A 19,641-nucleotide genomic window follows, 5' to 3' on the forward strand; every position below is an offset into this window, starting at 1 on the left:
CAGTACCCCCTCACCAACAGGCGGCATACATGCACACAGTAGCAGGTGACACACACAAAATACTTGTATTGTCTTGCTAATGAAGCAGCAGTACCCCCTTCTCTATCTCATAGCTAATGTGTTTCTTCTTCTCATCGCATTTGTCGTTGTCATAAGAACTACATGCTTATCTCCTGAACACACTCCAGCTGCACGTATGCTAGGAAAACTTCTAAGACTCATAACTGCAGGTGTAATAATGGGACTGACTGTTGGGAACAATCATTTTCACTACGACGTAGAATAAGGAGGCCAATATTTAGGAGATTGTTAAATACTCTTTATTTACTAAATTGCATTGAAATTTCTGATAGGAATAGTTTTATTCATGGCTTGCACCTCAGAGCAAGCACTTTGTCACATTCTGAATTCAGAATCTACCATGTGTAGGAAATGGATCAGTACTAAATATTTTGAACAATAGAAAGAGTGGCTTCATATAAAATTTTACCTGAACTTGCTGAATAAACAGCAGATGTTAGCCAAATGCCGAGGTACACCAAGATAATATTCTTTACTGAGCATAGGAAGCACCTCCAGTGATCCAACGTGTTAAAATTATTTGTGTCAAACAACAAAACAACTAGAAACCTTGTGGGAGTGGAATTCCAAATGTGAAACAACTCGTGTTACTTCTTACGCATTGTACACAAATTTTGGAGTGTTAACAGTTATTCCAAACTATCTGCACTTACAGTGCAGTTAGTGCAAATAGCGCAATTCAGACCCCATAATGCTTTCTCTCTTACGTAGTATTCCCCTCCCAAAGGACACTATCTAATATGTAGCTAGACACGCAGCAAGAAATCGTATTTAGAATCTTTTAAATCTGAAATTTGTTGGAATTTTAGAACACCTGGAATATAGGTGTTCTATATATAATCATCATAGCATAATTTTCACCTCTTTATAATAATGAACAAAGTTTTGACCTAATGCCAAGAATTCTTCAACCAATTAGATTTCTTTTCTTTGGTGTCGTATGAAACAGATTGATTTAAGTAGCAAAAATATAATGCTGTTTTAATTATTCCAGCTACAAAATGCTACAGAATAAATCTTAATCTAAATGATTTGATAAATTAATCTTTTTTTATCAAGACTGGAAAATTTACATCCCCCTACCTTTTTAGACATTGTATTCCTAAACAGTTGGTACTTGATGTATTGTAGCTACCCTTTTTAGACAGTTGTCTTCCAGAGGAAGGGAAGAGATTAACTCCGTATGGTATCTGACAAGACAGTAACTTCTTTATGAATAAAATAATATGTTTGCGTGGTTTGTTAAAAGTTTCCTCTGTATTAAAAACTCATAGCTCAGAAGAAGCTTTCTTGCTTGATGTGATACTCAACTGCCCCAAGAAAGGGTTTTATTGGTAGTGTCACTGTTGTGCCTGCTTGAACATCATCTGCCTCAAGGTAGGATTGCAGACATTGGAAAGCTTATCTTTAAAAAGAAAGTGCTCGTTATTTATGACATATAGTGAGCAAGGAATATTCTTCAGATTCTCTGGCCACATTTGTCTCATTTAATTAAGAATATTTGTTTGATTTACATTTTCAAACTGGAATTTGTGAAGATTTTGGAGATTTCTCGCTAATACAGAAACTTACAAGTTAAAGCTGGAAAGCACTGGTTTTGGCAATGCCAGTTTCTCTTCCTCTGAGTCCAGTAAGTTTTCTATCTTATAGATGCATGAGCATCTGTAAGAAAAAAATGAATACAGTGACACTGCATCAATGATAACTGTGTATCAAATGGAAGAGGCATAAGGGTGCTCTGTCTCCTTAAATATGTATCATGAATTTGTTTTTCACAGTGCCACTAATTAATTGTGGTATAGTGGAAGGAATAATGCATGCCATTATAATTGCTCTTCTAGTATGTTCTGGTTTAGAATTTTTTTGAACTGCCATATGCCAAGCTTCTTGGCAATCTTTGCTGTATTTCTGGCAATACAATTTTGATACAGGACATTTAATAAGGTTTTAACATACCTGTTACTAGTTTTTCTGTCATTACAGGTGAGAAGAAACAGACATTAAAAATAATGCTTGATACACTTTTTAGATACTACTCTATATGCTTTACAACAAATAATTGAAAATTTCAGGATTTCAGTGAATATTTATCCCATCCCTGAATCATACCATTGTAGCCTTATCTGATATGAGTTCAAGTAAGAGCCACGGATGAGTTCATCATATGACCCCCGCTGTTTTTTCCAGAAGAAAATAGAGTTATTTCTAAAATCTATTTTACTGTTTAGCAACGGAAATTGTTTTCCAAGTTCAAGCAAGAATCATAAGGGAGAGAATATGATGTTCAGTCTTTCCTGTACTTTGAGTTGCTCAGTTTTGCTGTCCTCCCAAATCCTAGTTCTGCTGACAACTCACTTCATCTTTTAATAATTCAAAATGTGATTAATTAAATGCCTGCATACAATGGTATACCATGAAAAACTGAAGATTTCCAAGGCATTTATAAGTATCTGATTGTTTTAATGGACTGTTCAGGTGTTTCAGTTTCAAGGAGTCATGTGTAACAGTTCCTCTGTGCATTATAAGAAGACGTAAATATAAGAGTAAAGTTTTATATTTCTATATAGAGTCATGCATGTGTATGTGTGCGTTTGTGTGTGTATGTGTGTGTCTACTTACAGGTATGCAGTGACAGTAATAGCTATTTTTATTATCTTTATAGAATTTTTCCCCTGAACGAGTACATCCAATTAATCTATTTTCCTTTGATGTCACAAGTATATTTGAACAATAGGAGACTGTTGTAAGGAAAATTCTAGGAAGATTTGGTTTCTTGTAAACCATGGATGGCTAAAGTACTCAGAATGGCAAACCCCTAATGCAAAAAAAGCAAAATGAATAGTACCTAAATAACTGCTGCATTTAAGAATGCTCATATTCAAGATTAGTGTTTTAATGTTATACAGAAAATTGGTCCAGTTTGAAATATCTCATGTAAATGAATTGTATACATGATGGCAATGCAGTGTAGTAGAATCATCTAAAGTAACTTTTGTATGGATAACATCTCACTGAAGTTTAGCCAATTAAAAAAAGGCCAAATGAAAAAACAGCTAAGATTCCAAAGCATAAATTGTGCTATTTGTGTTTGTTAAGTATGGTTTCAAATCCTGTCTTAAGGACATCTTACCTAACTATATATCTAATGCTGCTCAGTAAATGAGGAGAGTATTGATTGGCATATGCTGCTTAAATCGATCACCTTGACAGCCAGAATTACAGTAATCTGTCAGTATTAATGACTGTCTTTCAAGCCTTGATACCTCTCCTTCGCTTGTCTCGTCTTGCTTCACTTCTGTTTGAAGTGCATTTTCTTGCAACCCCTGGTTTTGTCAGGGTAGGTACTTTTGTAGTGTTTTTTTGTCCCCTGAGTCCAATTTATTGGCTTGATCATGCAATTAGAGTTAAAATGCAACACCAGGGAGCAAAAGTAGGCAGTGTTCTGAGTAACAATTGGACCTCAGGGGTAGTGCAAGCCTGTTCTCAGCCATCATTTATTAGTTACCTGTTGAAAGAATAGGATTGTTTTGCAATGAATAATTCCAAAGCATCACTTTAAATGCCTTTGATTTTAGCCACTAGAGACAACTGATTGAACCAACATTTGTGATAGGTTTTTAAACTCTTGCCTTAGTGTTTGTCATATAGACACTTGAAATAACTGCTGGAAAATACTTCCAGATGTGTGTACCAAGCTGCTATTTTTACTGCATTTTCATGTAGACATACTCATCATTTCAATTGGTTTTCATGCATTTTTAATATGAGGAATAAATTGAAGCGTACAACTTGAAAGCTATGTTGTAATGTAGTATATTTTCATCTATATAGTCTGTGAGGTTTTTTTGCAAAACACACATACATGCTTTTGTTTTGCAGCAGTTCTGGATTTTACATGTTCAGGTAAACATATTTTCTTCAGTAATTGCCCTAATCCCACAGAACCTGCCTTCTCTACCCCAGGTAGCTCTACTGTCTCTACCTCTTCTTATGGGCTGTCTGCAGATATGAACTAGGATGCTGGGAGCACCTGTTAGAGAGTTACAGTGTAAGCACATGGGTAGTAATGTTGTTGTCATCACAAGATATCTATAACTTTTTTTTTAATTAGTAGTACAGCTTTATTTATTAGTTACTCTTCCCTAATGAAATGCATGAAAGTGCTAAAAAAGCAAAAATATCAAATGAGACAAAACTGATTGACTCTAATAATACAATTTTCTACTAATAATTGCACTTACAAAGAGCTGAGTGCTCTGTCGATGTCATAGACAATTATGGGGGAGACTCAAATCTTTTTGTACTGTTAAGAAAAATATATTCTAGGTTTTTTACTTCTACATTCTTTCATAAATTGAATTTACCCATCTGAAGGGAGGGTATTGGTTCTACTGATTTCTGTGTAAAATATGGGTAGCCTTGTGCTGGTTGCATTCTGGTTTAGAATAAAAGGATGTCAGTGGGCTACCCTGAAAAGCAATGAAGTGCTTTATCAGCCTCCTAGAACTTCTGAATTTGGATCTGTCAGTACAGATCGCTTGAGGGAGGGAAGTTCTTCTTTGTTACTGCATCTTTTTAAGGTGGGAAATTTTTGTATGTTGTAAACTGGAAGTTAGTAGAGCAATCACTCTTTCATTATAAAATGTGTTTTAAATGTGTATAGATCCCTCTTTTAAACAAAAATTCTCAGGGAGAAGGCTGGGAGTCCTTAAACTGGAATGAAAAAGATAAACTAGTTCAATCTTACGCAGAGTTGATTGCTTTGTACATAACACAAAATGACAGGTTTTTTGTTAATACCTACTTAGCCTTATTAATTAATTAAGCATTTTGCATAACAAAAGCCCTTTGTTAAAATGTTAAGACTCTTGCCCCCTTCAGGTGTTAAAATTCATATAGATTTCTTTGATAGCTCTCAGAAGTCTGTGAATTAAAGCAGGGAAGGTTAAACAATTTTTCCTGATGTTTCTAAGATTTAAAGAAAGAATACGTTTTTAACGTATTTAAGCCCTATTTTTATGTTGTAAAAAGACAGCATTGTTTATTGATTTAATCCTTTTCTAGTAATAATTCACTCCTAATAACAGATAAGTGACTTGCAAACAACTTGAAAGATTTGTATGATAAAACACTAAAAGCTGTGTATATATGAAGAATAAGTACATAACATTGTGTATGGTTGATTCTGATATTTAAATTGGTGGGAAATGGAGGAGATTATTTATAACAAGCAAAACTGACAAACAGTAATGTCTGTGAGATAGAACGATGTTTTCGGGTGAGTTGAATAAGATATTGGCAAACTGTTTCTGCTTCATTCTGCATATGGTAATCAGGACAGTTGGGGCATGCTTTCCAGTGCCAACAGAGGGATTAGAAGATGATAGGTACAAAAAAAAAAAAAAGAGATTAATAGAAACTAGCACATTGGTTGTCTTTGTTCTCCTACAGGTCTGTGTTTCGGTTACTGAAAAAAGGAGTTATGTGTAATACTTGTCTGTATGTGGAAATATCTAGCTGGAGATGGAATATACTTCATGTAACAATATTTGCTAATTAAACAGGTCAAAATTATAACAAAAAAGGGTGTATGTATATAGTTTATTCTGTATGTGCCACATACTTAATAGAAAAATGGAATAAACTAAAATAAAGTAAGGATTAAAAGTTAGTATTACAGTAATTGGAATTACCATATGGTAAGTCTGAAGGACATGAGTCCTAATCGTAGCCTGGCCAATCAAATTAATCTCAATATACTTTCTAGACATTGAGAAAATAGTTTAATTGCTGATTAACTGCACCTGAATAGATCTGTGGGTCACAAATGCATCTATCTCCTTCTCAATGCTTCTCCTCCCAAATATAGAAGAATGCAGGCGATTAGAAAATCTTTTAATTTCTGCTTGCCAAACCATAGTTACCGTCCATCTGTTCTTGCCAATTGTGGAAAAAGGTCAGTTTTCAGCAAAGCCATGCATTTCACAGAAGGTATGTGGAGTGAAATTTCACAGGGGACATGATGGATCCTGATTCTTAGTGATAAACCTTTGGGGCCAGCAGGGTTGGCATATGGTTCAGCATGATATGAAGGCTTGGGTTCCCTGGCTTCACTTCTTTGGCGTGGAACTGATAAAACCTGGCTCTTAAGTATTGTTTCGCTGGACACCAATCATGGGCAGCAGGAACTGCCCATTTAACTCTCTGTGGGAAGGAAGCCCAGGCTGTGTTCACAATAGTACCATTGTAGTGCTGCAAACTGCTCTCAACAGCTTGACAGCACTAGGGAGGAGGGCAAAGGGGCTGCTTTACTAATTGCCCTTCAAAATAAAGGAAGAGGGAAGTAACTGAAAATTAATATTTGTTTTCTGCATTTAAATAGAAGAAGCCTGTCTTTGAGTTTTAAAAATCATTTTTTAAATCGACTTTACTGCCCTCCGAAGAGACTTGTAAGTCGATTGTTTCGTCCCACTGCTGCAGCAACCCAGGGTAAAGAGAAAACATTCTCTTCAACTATAAAAGGAAAAAAAAAGGTAGTTGTAAAGTTTATTAAAGTACAGATTGGAATTAATGACAAAATTTGTCAGGAGAGAAGTTTTCTTTGTTACTATGTAGTGTAGAAATTGGAAATTAATACATGTCTTTATATGCAGTCTTTTTGCTGGACAATATTTAATGTTAATATAATTTCATATTTGTGTAATTTTACAGTTTGTAGTGATGTCTTCATGAAAGGCATTTTCCTTACTGTTTCTCTCATCAACGAATATATCTATATATGCAGAGAAATTATTTAAGATAGAAATTTAAACATTTGAATGTGTGAACAGTGGGCTTAAGCATTCATGCTAATAGCAGAGAGCAAAGAGCCAGTTTTGCCTCTGTATTTTTACACTCATCAGCCTTAATTACTTGAGTTAAAACTGACGTGTACTGAGTGTCAGAGTGGGGATAAATCCCTCTCCCAAAATCAGGAGTTAGTGTGTGGGCCTGCAGTTCCCCCTGGCCTGGACTATTCCACATTATTTGTGGGCTGAAGTGATGACTGCAACACCTCAACATCTCTCACTGGCACGTTTGGTGCAACACCCTTGATAAGCTTCAGTCCCTTGGCCCTTTGCCTCCCCTGCTGCCTCCTGCAAACCCGCTGCTGCCAGGTGAACGGCTGCCGGCAGGAGCATCGCTCCAAAGAGGGCCTGAAGCAGCGGCAGCTGTAATGGGCTTCAAAACAATTAGCACAACATACCTTATAGGTTCATCGATTCCTGTCTTGGACACATTAGTAAGACAAATCCTCCCTGGAAGTTGGAGTAGGAATTCTGCCTGCGCAAGGGCTTCAGTACTGTTTCCTTCACCGTTTTGTTTTCACCTCCGTAGCCTGTTACTACGGAGCAGTAACGTGGACGAGTGGGGTATTTGCAAATAGTGTCATTAGTCTTCTGACCACACAGCCAGTAAATTTAATGAGTACTCTGTGATAGTGTTGAGGTATTCGTCCTTCTGATACTGCTAGCCATTTGATCTTACTATCTTTTTAATTTCGTGCTAAAATGCATGGGTTTGTAAACCCAACAAATACACAGTAAATGGCAGCAAAACTGAGCCTTTCTACTATATGTTTGTGTTAATATGCTCCTGCTATATTTCAAACAGATAATTCATTGAATGCCCATTCTTCCTCTTACTGCAGAGTAGATTATATTTAAGTCAAGATTAATGGATAGATTCTGATGTTAAAACCCAGTCTCTGAACCTGTCATTCCCTAGAGGCATATAGTGCATTAGTTTAAGCCAATATGCTGCTTATCATAGATACTATGACACTGTCTTAAATGACAGTTTACTGTACTTTGTTACTGCTTACTCTGGTAATAAAATCACTATATTGTGTTCTTGATAATTACAATATTAAATAGAAACTTAATTGGATTACTGCACATTTAGATACAGATAGTTCTTAAGTAATTGTCCACTGTAAAATTTCTGATACTCATTTTTTCTCTCATGAGGTGTGTGTTCTGTCAGTGTCTAAGCTTAATACTTAGTTCAGTCACTTTAGCTGAAAAAGTGCTGAAAAGAGATCTACAGTGGGATTTTTCAGTGCAAAGGAGTGTCTTTTATCCTATAGCTTTTCACTTGAACCTTGTTTTTAAAATCCTTCCGTAGGATGCTTTCATTTGCAAATGTCCTTAAAATAAAATAACTTCTGGGTTCTACAGAGTACAAGAATTCAGTAAAGTATTATTAATTCAGATTTTTTTCCCTTAACTTTGACATTGCTAGAAGTCTGAGCATCAGGTTTTTTTGCTGCCTAAGCAGATGATCAGAATTAGAATTCATTCAATTCACTAAGTATAGTCTCATAATATTTTTATAGGGTTATCTTAAAAAGATAACTTTTTTATATAGCTGGTCTTTGTATAGTTTATTTTGGAGAATATTTATATTAAATTAAAATTTGTTAAGTCCATTACCCTTGCACTCTAATTCTACATATCTTTATAAGTGCCTTTTGTAAAGGAGCTTGGTGCAGAGTGGTTACATTTTTCATTTCATAATTGAGTGTTTTAAGTGGTTAAGCATAGTCCAAATTTTATCCAATTCCAGCTTGTGTTAATGGTGCTACACTCACACTGCCTTAGCACCTGTTATGGATTTTGAGTCATCTGGCAGCCCGTGGGACTTAGATAAAGAAGTACCAGGTGTCCTGCCTGTCTCTTAATTGAGACGCAATGTAAACAATATAGACTTGGCAATATGGTTATAGGAATGGATTAAAGCCCAGCTTTGTCTGCGCTGATGAATCACAGCTTTTTCTTCCTAGATGATGTTATAAACCACTGAAGAATTTAGTTAGCTGTAAGACCTGATGGAACAACATAAAAATAAACAATATATCAAGGATTTTCCTAGGACAGTACTGCAGAATGTTAAACGTATTGGGTTTTCCAATGAAAATGTGAGCATCAATTACAATTTCTTGCAGTAAATTAGCAATTTTGAAAGTGCTCACGCTGTAAAAATGAAGATTCTTATATAAATTCAGATAAAGTCAATGCCTTTCAATATATAATGTGTTAGTAAACTAGGCAGAAAGCAATAGCATTGACTTGGAAACACTCAGTGGCTGCAACTTTATCTAGTCTGTGCTTACCTTGCAGGACTTTTGACCATTTAACTGTAGGATAGATAAACTGGAAGTAATCTACTTTAGCTGTAAGATTAGTATTCTTGAAGAAAAAAGCCTCTAAATGGCAAAAATATGTGTTGTTATAATTTGCCCAATAACTTTTAATTTATTACAAATTTGTTGAACTTTTTAGTAGTATAAAAAATAAAAAGTAATTTTCATTATATTCATTTAAAGAATGATGTAACGATGTGCATTGGAAACAAATTGCAAGATCTGGAATGATGGGATTAATTTGTATGGATTTATTATATATTCCCTTGTTTTCTTCGTGAAGAAATATACCTCAGAAATTGCCTCAGAAAGCCCTTTTGCAGTTACAACTTGTATTGAAAAAGATTTTTATTGAGGATGTTAGATATTACATTTTATGTTTGCTTAAATTCTACAGTCTTAGTCTGTTATTTGTTTTTCATATTTATTTTCATTTTTTTATGACATCTACATTAGTTAGTAGATTGTCATATATATACATTACTTCTTAAAATTTGTGGGTTTAGATAATTAACACCGAGTCCCTTCTGCAGTTTCAAAATATTTTCATGAAATGCAACTTAAAAGTTTATTTTTAAAATACAACTTTGTCCTCTGAGTTTTATGTTCCCTTTTTATGAGGAAGAAAATAGATTGTTACATTTTATTGCAAAAGTGCTGTCATTAATATTGAAAATATGGTTTCAGTGGAGACAAAAATCACCTTAGAAGACTATAAAATTATTAATTCTTTCACCTGTTCAGTAGTGTCAAGCATAGTAATTTTTTTTCTTCTCTTTCACCTAAATAACTTGCATCCAATATGAGGAGAATGAACTGAATTCTGCGTTATGAGTCATCCGTATTGTGGCTAAGTTCCAATTGCATACGCAGAAGCTGCTTTCATTTACAGTATACCTGTGTAAACGAATGCGCAGAGCAAAATATTTATATGCCGTTTTCAATATTGGCAGTATTTAAGGAACAGAAAAGAACCCAGGCTGACTTTGAGATATCAAGTTGACTTGAGTAAATAGAAGTTGCAGTTGGAAAAAATAATCTCTTTATTTGTATACCATGCAAACTAGATATGGAAATCACTGAAATGCAATAAATAGGGAACACCATGATGCCAGTTCTACAGAGTCACTTTTCAGAATATAAGAGAACTTTAACTATTCCTCTCAGTGTGGCCGGTTGATACTGATCACCCGCCCACATACAAAACGCAGTTAGGTGCAGGGCTTCCAACACTGGATCAATAGCAGCCTGACTTACATCCTTAATTCTAAGAGCCAACAAAGTACAGATTGCTGTGACTCAGTATGGGTTCAGCTGGTTTGCCAACCACTGCACAATCTCTTCTTTCAGAGTGAGATTTCCCAGAAAAAACTTCCATTTCTGTCATGTGTGGATTTTGTCCTGTCTTCCTTTAGAAGTCAAATTCTGCTATGGCTAACTTTTCCTTTCAGCTTCTCTAAAACCTTGGTCCTCACCTGTACTTGTTATCTTTTCACTGGAGGCAGTCCTCCTTTCACATTTTGATATCAGGAATTGTAATTTACTAGGAAAAACCTGCCCAATAAAATTGACGCTTTCATCATTTTAAGTACTTCAAACTGTAGCAATTAATTCTGTGGGGTTTGCACACCTTCTCAGGCCAGGGAGCAAGAAACTTAAAATCTCCTACCAACATATGCCATTTGTTGTGCCTCACTGTTTCTTTGTTTCCTTTGGTCTTTAATATCCTGGGAGTATTTTCGTATGTTGACAATACTACAGATTTGGGTTTTTTCTAGAAGAGAAGAGGTGCTTCTAAATTTGCTGAGGGGGCAAATGTAGTAAACAAGAGGGTGCCATCCTATGTAGCTTTTCTTAAAATATTTTTAATCTTTTTTATATAAATAGTGTATACATGCAATTAAAAAACCTCTTGCAGGTGTCCATTGATCCTACAAGCAAGTATCTCTGGGTGGTGGATTTTCATTTTCCAGTTAAAGATGGAGCACTGCTTTGGTTTCTGCTTGTCTAAATTATTTTCCAAATGCCTGGCTGACAAAGTCATACTCTCCACAATCATATCAATATATATTGACTTCCTGGCTGATTTTGCTAACAGTTGGAACTGCCAGGAATGCAGCTGTACATGTATTTCTGACAGTAGTTTGTAATTTAACCTGAAAGAGTCCATCTTGCTATTTAGAAATGCATTCTCTGGCTTTTTTCTGAGAGGTATTTCTAGGCGATCATTCCTAGCACTGGAATCAAAAAATCTCAGGTGCTACGTACCGTCAGTATTGTGATCACGTATTCCAGTACACAGTTATATTGTGATACACTACACAGGTGTGCACATATATATATTTATGAATAAAACTTTCATGGAAGTCTTTCATTTTGGTTTATGTTCAGTTTTGCTGAATGAGAGTCAGAGGGATGGAAAAAATTGAGTGAAGAGCCCACATTTTTACTCCCTTTCACAAAGGGAGTCCTTTTGTTATAATTCTGACTTTTCTCTTTTTTTCCCTAAAAAAGGAAAAAAAAAAGTTGTGTTATCAGTCTACTGGACTTGACCAGCGCATCGGTAGGGGTGTAGGAATGCCTGTAGCATTGTTGAGCTTACAACTTGGAACTTCATAGTTCTAGCATATTTCCTGAACTGTAGTGATCTTGATGCACTTTAAACCATCCAGACATCATCTTGAAGTCATGTATTAAAATGGAAGCTGAGGCATAACATTTTATTGTGGAATTTGAAGTGATAAATACTTTCTTTTGACTTTTGGAAAAATACGGGGTTTCTGCCTTTGGTGACTTTAGGTGCTTCACAAATGCATTCGTTTTAAATTCCATTGGACAAATGAAATATTGACCTTTTAAAGAGGTTTTTCAGACATTAGAAATATTTCCATCACCACTTCAGTGTATCAACGAACTATACATCTCTTCAGCACTTTTTTAACTTTCTGTCGTTGAGTAGGTTCCCCAGCATAATGCTTCCCCCCAGAAGCTGCTTAGGAAATCTGTCTTGATAAAACATTCTCTGTCTTTTTTTTTTCCAAAAGTCTTGAGAGCAGTTAAGCATATAACTACTCTATTGATCTGACCCAAGTTCCTCCCTACTGGCCCTATAGGTGCCTGAGTCTAAAATACAGATGATGAGAATTGCCACACAGCAAATGCCTACTCTTGGATGCCTCTGAATTTCACAGGTATCTAAAGCTTTCACTGCCACCCTTCCCTGGAGATCTGCCCACTTCAGCACACACTAGAGCTGCCTGTGTCCTTACTATATCCTGAACAGCCAAATGCCCAGTTCATGCCCCTCTTTATCCATTGAGTAGGCAGGTATTTCTTTGCTCATCTGACCTGCAAGGCAGCGATGCTAAGAGTTTTTAAGGTATACTCAGTGGATTAGAGCCCACACAAACACAACAGGAGGTAACTCCCTGGTTATATCAATCAGCCAGGAAATGAGAGCGCAGTTTCCAATTTTGAGGCCACATCTCCTGCCTCTTACAAAACTGTTCTAACCATTGGGACTGAGGACATTTTGTAATCAGGCACACTCCGTTAACTGCTGAAATTGCTCTTCGTTTCATAAAATAAGATCTCCTCTGAATCACAGGGAAAGTACATGCTCATCTGTATAGCCTAATGGTTATGGTACTTTCCTGGGAGAGGAGAGTCCCTGGATTCCAGACCCTGCTCAGGAAGCATTTGTTATCAAATGGTCTTTGGAGCAGGCACTAGGATTTCTTCTCCAGCCCTTTTGTGAATCTAGCATTTAGATGCTCTGGTAATAGAGAGATGACAGAATTGTGAAGTGCCATATCCTTAATTAAAGTCTTGGAAATTTTACTCCATGTTGAAACTGTTTTTTTTTTCATTTTTTTCAGCCACAGGTTAATGACATTTTAGGATTGGTATTCCCTGGTTGATTGTAACATTGTAATCATGCATCCACTCTTCTTTAACTGCAAAATACTAGGTAGATTTATTGTAGTGCATTTTATTCTGTTCTAAAACTGTGAGGTGTGAATAAGAAGAACGGAAAGAAAATGTGTAGTCAGAATGACAATGAATCTATGGAAATGACTATGAGGAGATGAATTCAACAGAAGGACTTGAAAGATGGAGACAGTAGAAGAGGCTGAACAATGGGAAGTATGGGATTTTGTGGAGACTGCGTGGTTAAAATTACAGGAAAGGAAAAAATAAATATTGAACAACTACAGATGTGGGAAAATGTAGCAAACAGATTTCCTCACCAAATTGAAGGATGACAAAGCCATGGATAAAAAAAAATGGGCAATGTGAGGGAATTGTTTTGGATATAAAGGAAGAAGATTAAGATGGTGGATAAAAATGCAAGGAGGAGAGCTGTTTTGCTTGTATTATTGTGGCACATATATATCCTTAGCATAGACCCCAGTCTCATTATACTGAGATGGAGTACAGCACAAGACAGATGTTGTTTGTCCCCCAGAGGTAAAAAAGCCAAGTATAAAACTGAAGACAGCAAATGAAGGCAGATACAAAATTCAGGGAAATGTGACACAGTAGTAGACAGCATGAATAGTTGCATGACCTACACAGCAACGGACTTAAGTCTTCCAAGGTGTTTTCCTTTTTCTTTTTTGATAAACGTCATAGCAAAGGCGAGAGTTTGAGAGGGGATTGTTTTGTGGACACTTACAGAGACCTGGTGCTCAGCGTAAGAAGCCACGTGGAAAAAAGTACAAAAGTGCCTGTCCAAAAATGTCAAGGTGGATGAGAGTGACTATCTGTGTTAACTGACTGGAGGCAAGAATAGTTTTGATAAAATTGATCAAATAGGTATGGACTATAAAGTTAAAATAAGTAGCCTGACTTTGTGCTAGGGAGTGTCAGACTGATGGCGATATCTGAAGAGAATGCCCCATCTAAGCAGTATGTTCAGAAAGTGGGCTCTGCAATGCTCAGAGTAGATATAAGGAGGAATAAAAATTCATTTGTTGAGGCCAGAGAAAAGATATGGCAGTAACTAAGATGTGAAGTAAGAGCCTAGATAATTTGTTCATGTAGATGGCTAGAAAAAGCTTTAGCTTAGATTATGCAAAAAGAATCTGCAAGGTGTAGATATATTCTGCCATAGGAATCTAAACAGAGCTTGAGTTAAAAAAGAAAGTGATACAATCAAGAGTGATGGAGAGCTATTAGGTGAAGACATGAGATGTTTTTCAGACAGATTAAGTATAAGAAGGTGATCTGACAGCCAGGTTTTCGGTGCTTGTTCCCAAGTGCAAATCAACAGTTCTAAAAAAATCGCATATTTACAGTAATAATGGAAAGTACAGTATTTTCAGTATTAATAGAAAAAATTGCAGATTTAGAAAATAAGTAAAATGTATTGTAATGCAAATGAAGTTTTAGCTGGAGTGACTACAACCTGAATAACCTATAAAGGTATGATTCCTGATCTTTTTCTTGTACTGATTGTATTTTTCAGAACAATATCTTCTGGAAAAGTATAATGAAGTCATTAGATTTTTTGTTACACTTTTTGCAGATTATATATTTGCAAGTTTTTAGCTGACAGATTTGGGTGAATGCTTTAATGTATATCTTACCTTTTTATCTGGTCTCTTTTGTTCCAGTTAGCACCTTCTTCAGAAGCAGAAAGCTCACAACACTGTTGTTTAAGTGTTCAGTCACTCTCTGTGCCAGAGTCTTCCTCCATTGGTTTGTCCATGCATCATTCCCGTTCCATCTTAATTGCTGATGCCAGTGGCAACATCCACTGGCCATAAGAATACAGCTTGCATTGCCCTATTATTACTAGCCATTGAGTTTGTATGTGCCACTCAATTTATACTTGCTAATAACTCTTCCCTAGAGAGCAGCATTTTAAAGAAATAAATGTCTAGCCTGTTCGAAATAACATGGAAATTAACTACCATGGCTTTATGGTCACTCTTGCAGATAGTTGCATTCAAATACAGTGTAGAACTAGATTATCTCAGCCACAACAGCATACAAATTTGAAGTTTTAAAATACTAGAATGTTCTCAGAGTATAAGTGAATAGAAGATAAAAGTATCCAAATCTTGGCTACTCAGTTTCTCATACAGAAAAGGAGTTCTTCTGAGGAGACTATGTAATTTCTTAGTGCAGAATACAGCAAGCTTTGGACTTGGCGTTCGCATCAGATTTTTGTTTTGTTTTTAAGCAGGGTTCTGTTTTTAACAAGCTGCAGATGGTTTTGTGGATTGTTAGGACAAGCGGCAACCTGGCTAGCTGAATTACTTTTCTCTGGGTGTACTAAGTGTGCATTTGAATTAGACTTCTAGAACTGATACAAGCATGTCCTCTCCACTGTGTAACGAAAACATCATTATCCTCCTCAGTCAACATCTGTGTCGAGACTGCTTTATTTGGTTAGGAGATAGGTACCTAGACTGGAGAATGTGAATGTCCTTGTCACGTTCAAAGCAGTAACTTTCCTTCATTTTTGCCTTATTTGTGTATAAGCTTTGGATATAATAGGATAAACTAAAAGGTTTCCTTTAGAGACCTCTGAAAGTAGAGCATTTTAAAAGCAGGTAGGTGTCTCCACCCTACTTTTTCATGAACATTTTACCCATTCAAGCAGACTTTTAAAAACAGCTTGTTTTGATAGCAGCCTGTTCTCCTGTGGGCCTTCAGCCTTTGCTTCCTGGCAGCACCTTTGGTGCGAAAAGAGAGTGATCAATTGGAAGACTATCAGTGCCAGCATGCATAGAGTGATAAGTTAACACACCACTGGGAATTTCTAGGGCCCACCAAGATACTTCACTTCTAATGTGCTAACAAGCTCATTTTTCTACCTCTTGCCTCTTCAGTTATTTTTTTTTCTCAGAAGAGCTTAGAAGTTGAGTGCATCAGGCATAATGAAAAGCTCTGTAGGAGGGAGAAGCAATAACCCCATTTTTCCCTTTTCAGCCAAATAGAAAATTAGTTTCTGGTAATACACAAAGGCCAGTATTTTTTGTGCAAGGGGCACTGCTGTGAATCAAAGGACTCTATTAACTGCAGAAAATTCAGCAGCTGTGAATCTCCCCCAATGAAAAAAGTGCTTTTCAACAAGTTGTGAGATACGTAGTATTATTTAGACTTCAACCATCAGTTTCATCGTCTACCACTTATACATAGCCTCTTAAAAACTGTGCTGTATTACTTGCCTCTGTTAAGGCTCAATACTGTGTTTATCCCCCAACCTAAGAACTGTTACAATGGGAGATTTTTATATTTTCTCTTGTCCCAGTGCTTCTATTATAGCTTCTCCAACCTGAGACTTTTGCTGAGGTTCAGCTGTTTCAGGATCCAGAAAGAATTCGGAACACAGATTTTGGAGGGAAACTTGTTTCCCAGTTTCACTATGTAACCAAGTTGTGGTCTAAGGAAATACAATGAAGATTGATTTATTCACTGGAAGTTCTTTTCAGATAATGTATTCTCTACACATTTTTTCATCTTTAGATATACTGCAAAATCTACTGTAAATATGGTACAGAAAACAACTGCAAAAAGGTTTCCTAGGAAAAGTTCCGTAATGGTTGAAGTATAGTTTTAAAAGCTAAGATGAAGGGTATTGCTTCCAGCTGTAATTTGGGGCTGACAATTTTATTGCTTATCATAACTGAAAATGGTATCGTTATTTATTTTAAATGTTAGCACTTCTTATTAAAAATGTTTATCACTTGTAATGCAGTTTTTATGTTTGGATTGCTAAAAAAAAGCGTGTGAGATCAATATTATCCCCATGTTACAGATGGTGAAATTGAGTCAGAAAGATGGTTTCCTCACTGTCCCTGTTCCCCCCAAAAAGAGCAGCAAACCTGAGTCAGAACTTCAAGAAGCTGGTTCTGAGTGCATTCCTCCACAGCATGCCGATTTGTTTGGGTTTTCTTTTTAGGAAAAGAGAACTGTGTAAGGAGAAAATGATCTCACTATCTACAAATAAAATATGAAAATAAAGTGTGCACAAGCATAAATGCCAGGGAAAATTTCTGATCGTTTTACGGTTCTGTGAGATAACTGGAGAAGGTCTCCCTCATTCAACGTATTGAGTCCAGCTGGAGGACTTTGAAAGTTGTGAGAGAAAAGGTTAAGTGATTTCTCAGTTCAGGAACTATACGACATGAAGTCAGCATGGTAGTTTTTCTTGATAATTGTATGTTGCTGCCTGCTGCTCTACATTTTGACAGCCATTTCCATAGTTGCTTTCGTGAACAGCAGAAATATTCTCTCTTTTTCTCGCTCTCTCTGTGCTAACAGCACAATCAGGCCTGCTGGAACAAAAAGCCTGGAGAGGGTTCTTCAAAAGCAACAACACTTCAAGATACCAGTCTCTTGTCAATAATATCAGAGAGGGAGAACACAGGGAAAAGGAAGAAGTACAGTATTTTGCTGTCAGTGCCCTGCCGACACCCTGTTAGCCAGTATTTAAGGGTCCTGTGGATTCTTTACAAATATTCTTGCTTGTTTTAACAGCATAATTGACGAGGTGTTTTTCCCAATACTCAAATTTAGCTCTGTGTTTATTTTAACTGCATGTGTGTGTGTTTAGGGATTATGAAGCAGTTTGTTACGGAAAAGTGCAAAATCATTTATTTTGTTAATGCTAATGTTATTTTTCATGCTATACCTCTTAAAAATTGTAACATTTTTATATGTAATTGTGACCAGAGTACAGCCAAATCAGTTACTTAAAAGAGAGTATTTCAGTTGCTGCTGTTTGAAAAAATTTTCGGGAAGTTTTGCATCACGCGTGAAAAAAAGATAGTTGAACCATAAGATTTACAGTAATCGTGTTTATCTTACAGTTAATATTACTTCAGTGCATCAGATAATATCATAGTTATATAAAGAATTAAAAAGAAGTGTGTACAGTCACTGAAATACATGATATGTATTTAACAAAAACAAGAATTCTGAATTACTAGGCACTGATATTTAGCAGTTACAGTACATTACATAAATTGCTCCTTAATTCTTGGCTAAACCAGTTATGAGGAGAGAGCACGATACCTGCAAACAATTGTTCAACATCATCTAGAGCCTACAACTTTTGAGGATTTTGCTGCTCAGGTTTTCTGTCCAGCCCCTTACCACCATTTGCCCTCAGAGACAGGTAAGAATTACAGTAAAGAACTGTTTTTGTACAGTCTTATTGAAATGCAGTATCCTTACTTATAAAGACTAAAAATTCAGGCCTTCGCACATCATTAAGAGTTACCATTAATTGAAAAGACTATATGTACGTATTTGAGGACCTGGGCAAAGTTGCTTTTAAATCTTTATTCTGTTGCCTGGCATCATGAGCCAATGCCTGGCATTAAGATTTGGCAAGCTGCTTTAATGCAGCAACCAGACCCTGTATTTTTACAGTGAATTTTATTGCGTTCCCTTGTATAAAGTCTCCATGGAAGTGTTGGTACTCCTTCATCCAGGCTAGTTCAGGTAGACACATTCTTTAATCTAAGTACAAAGTACTGTCCTTCCTCACAGGAAAGTTTTAGGGCTCGCTACGTTTTTAGAATGTAAAGTTTTAAATTGGAAAACTGAGAGCCTTGCAATCATCAGTTTTGTTTCCAGGTTATTAGGTGCAAAGTTGTTTTTAAGGTCATTTTTGCCTTCCAGTAAAATACCTGTTTTATAAAAGGATACTGCATTTTCAGTTACTAATGAGAAAATCGGTAAAAGAAAATGAGTAACTCAAGGCCTTCCTGTTCTGAAATTTCTTGAACTCCTTATGATTATTTCATTATTTTATTTCCCCTCTTTTTAGATCATTAAATATCAGTTCTGTTTATCTGAAGGTAAGACAAAGTGTCCAAAAAACCCCTTTGTTCCTCTTACTTTTACTAGAGCACTAAGCTTGTAACCAAATTGTATGCGAACTTTCCTTGTTGCCCTTGTTCACACTAAAAAGAATTTCACACTGATTTGAGAAATGACCACTACATCTTCTTAAAGTTTTAGTGTTTTACTAACCTCAGGTCTGCATGAAGCACTAACACTGGTTCTGGGATTAAGGTAACTAATGATAGAGACAGTTGTTGAATGAGTAACACTTTATTGTGTTGACCTTTGTTTCTCAGCATGAACAAGTAGTACTGGATGGCAGTGGTGTGTTTTGTACCCTGTGCTGTCTTTCATTGATGTTGTAAGACATTCTGCAGTGATAACATAGGAGAGAAGGAGAAGAAGAATGTGTAACACTTGAAATTCCTTGTTCAGTATTTAATAACAAACAAATCAAAATGCTTCTGCGGAAAAGCTGTAAATCTAAATAAAAGAAATTTTGTAAGAATAAATTAATTTGGCAAGTTGTTATCTCAAAATTTGCTTCTCAATTGCAAAAATATGCAGAG

General features: G+C 36.1%; 1 protein-coding gene across 5 annotated transcripts in view; it reads left to right on the top strand.

Moving 5' to 3' along the window:
- The window catches only part of RALGAPA1 (Ral GTPase activating protein catalytic subunit alpha 1), a 133,948-nt gene that overhangs the window by 106,154 nt on the left and 8,153 nt on the right, over nucleotides 1-19,641 (top strand). For all 5 annotated transcript variants that reach the window (XM_075151628.1, XM_075151633.1, XM_075151631.1 and 2 more), the window contains one exon: nucleotides 18,274-18,398. In XM_075151628.1, coding sequence (XP_075007729.1) covers nucleotides 18,274-18,398 — 125 coding nt within the window. The remainder of the gene's footprint in view (nucleotides 1-18,273; nucleotides 18,399-19,641) is intronic.

This window comes from Calonectris borealis, chromosome 5 (assembly GCF_964195595.1).
Source record: "Calonectris borealis chromosome 5, bCalBor7.hap1.2, whole genome shotgun sequence".
NCBI lineage: Eukaryota > Metazoa > Chordata > Aves > Procellariiformes > Procellariidae > Calonectris > Calonectris borealis.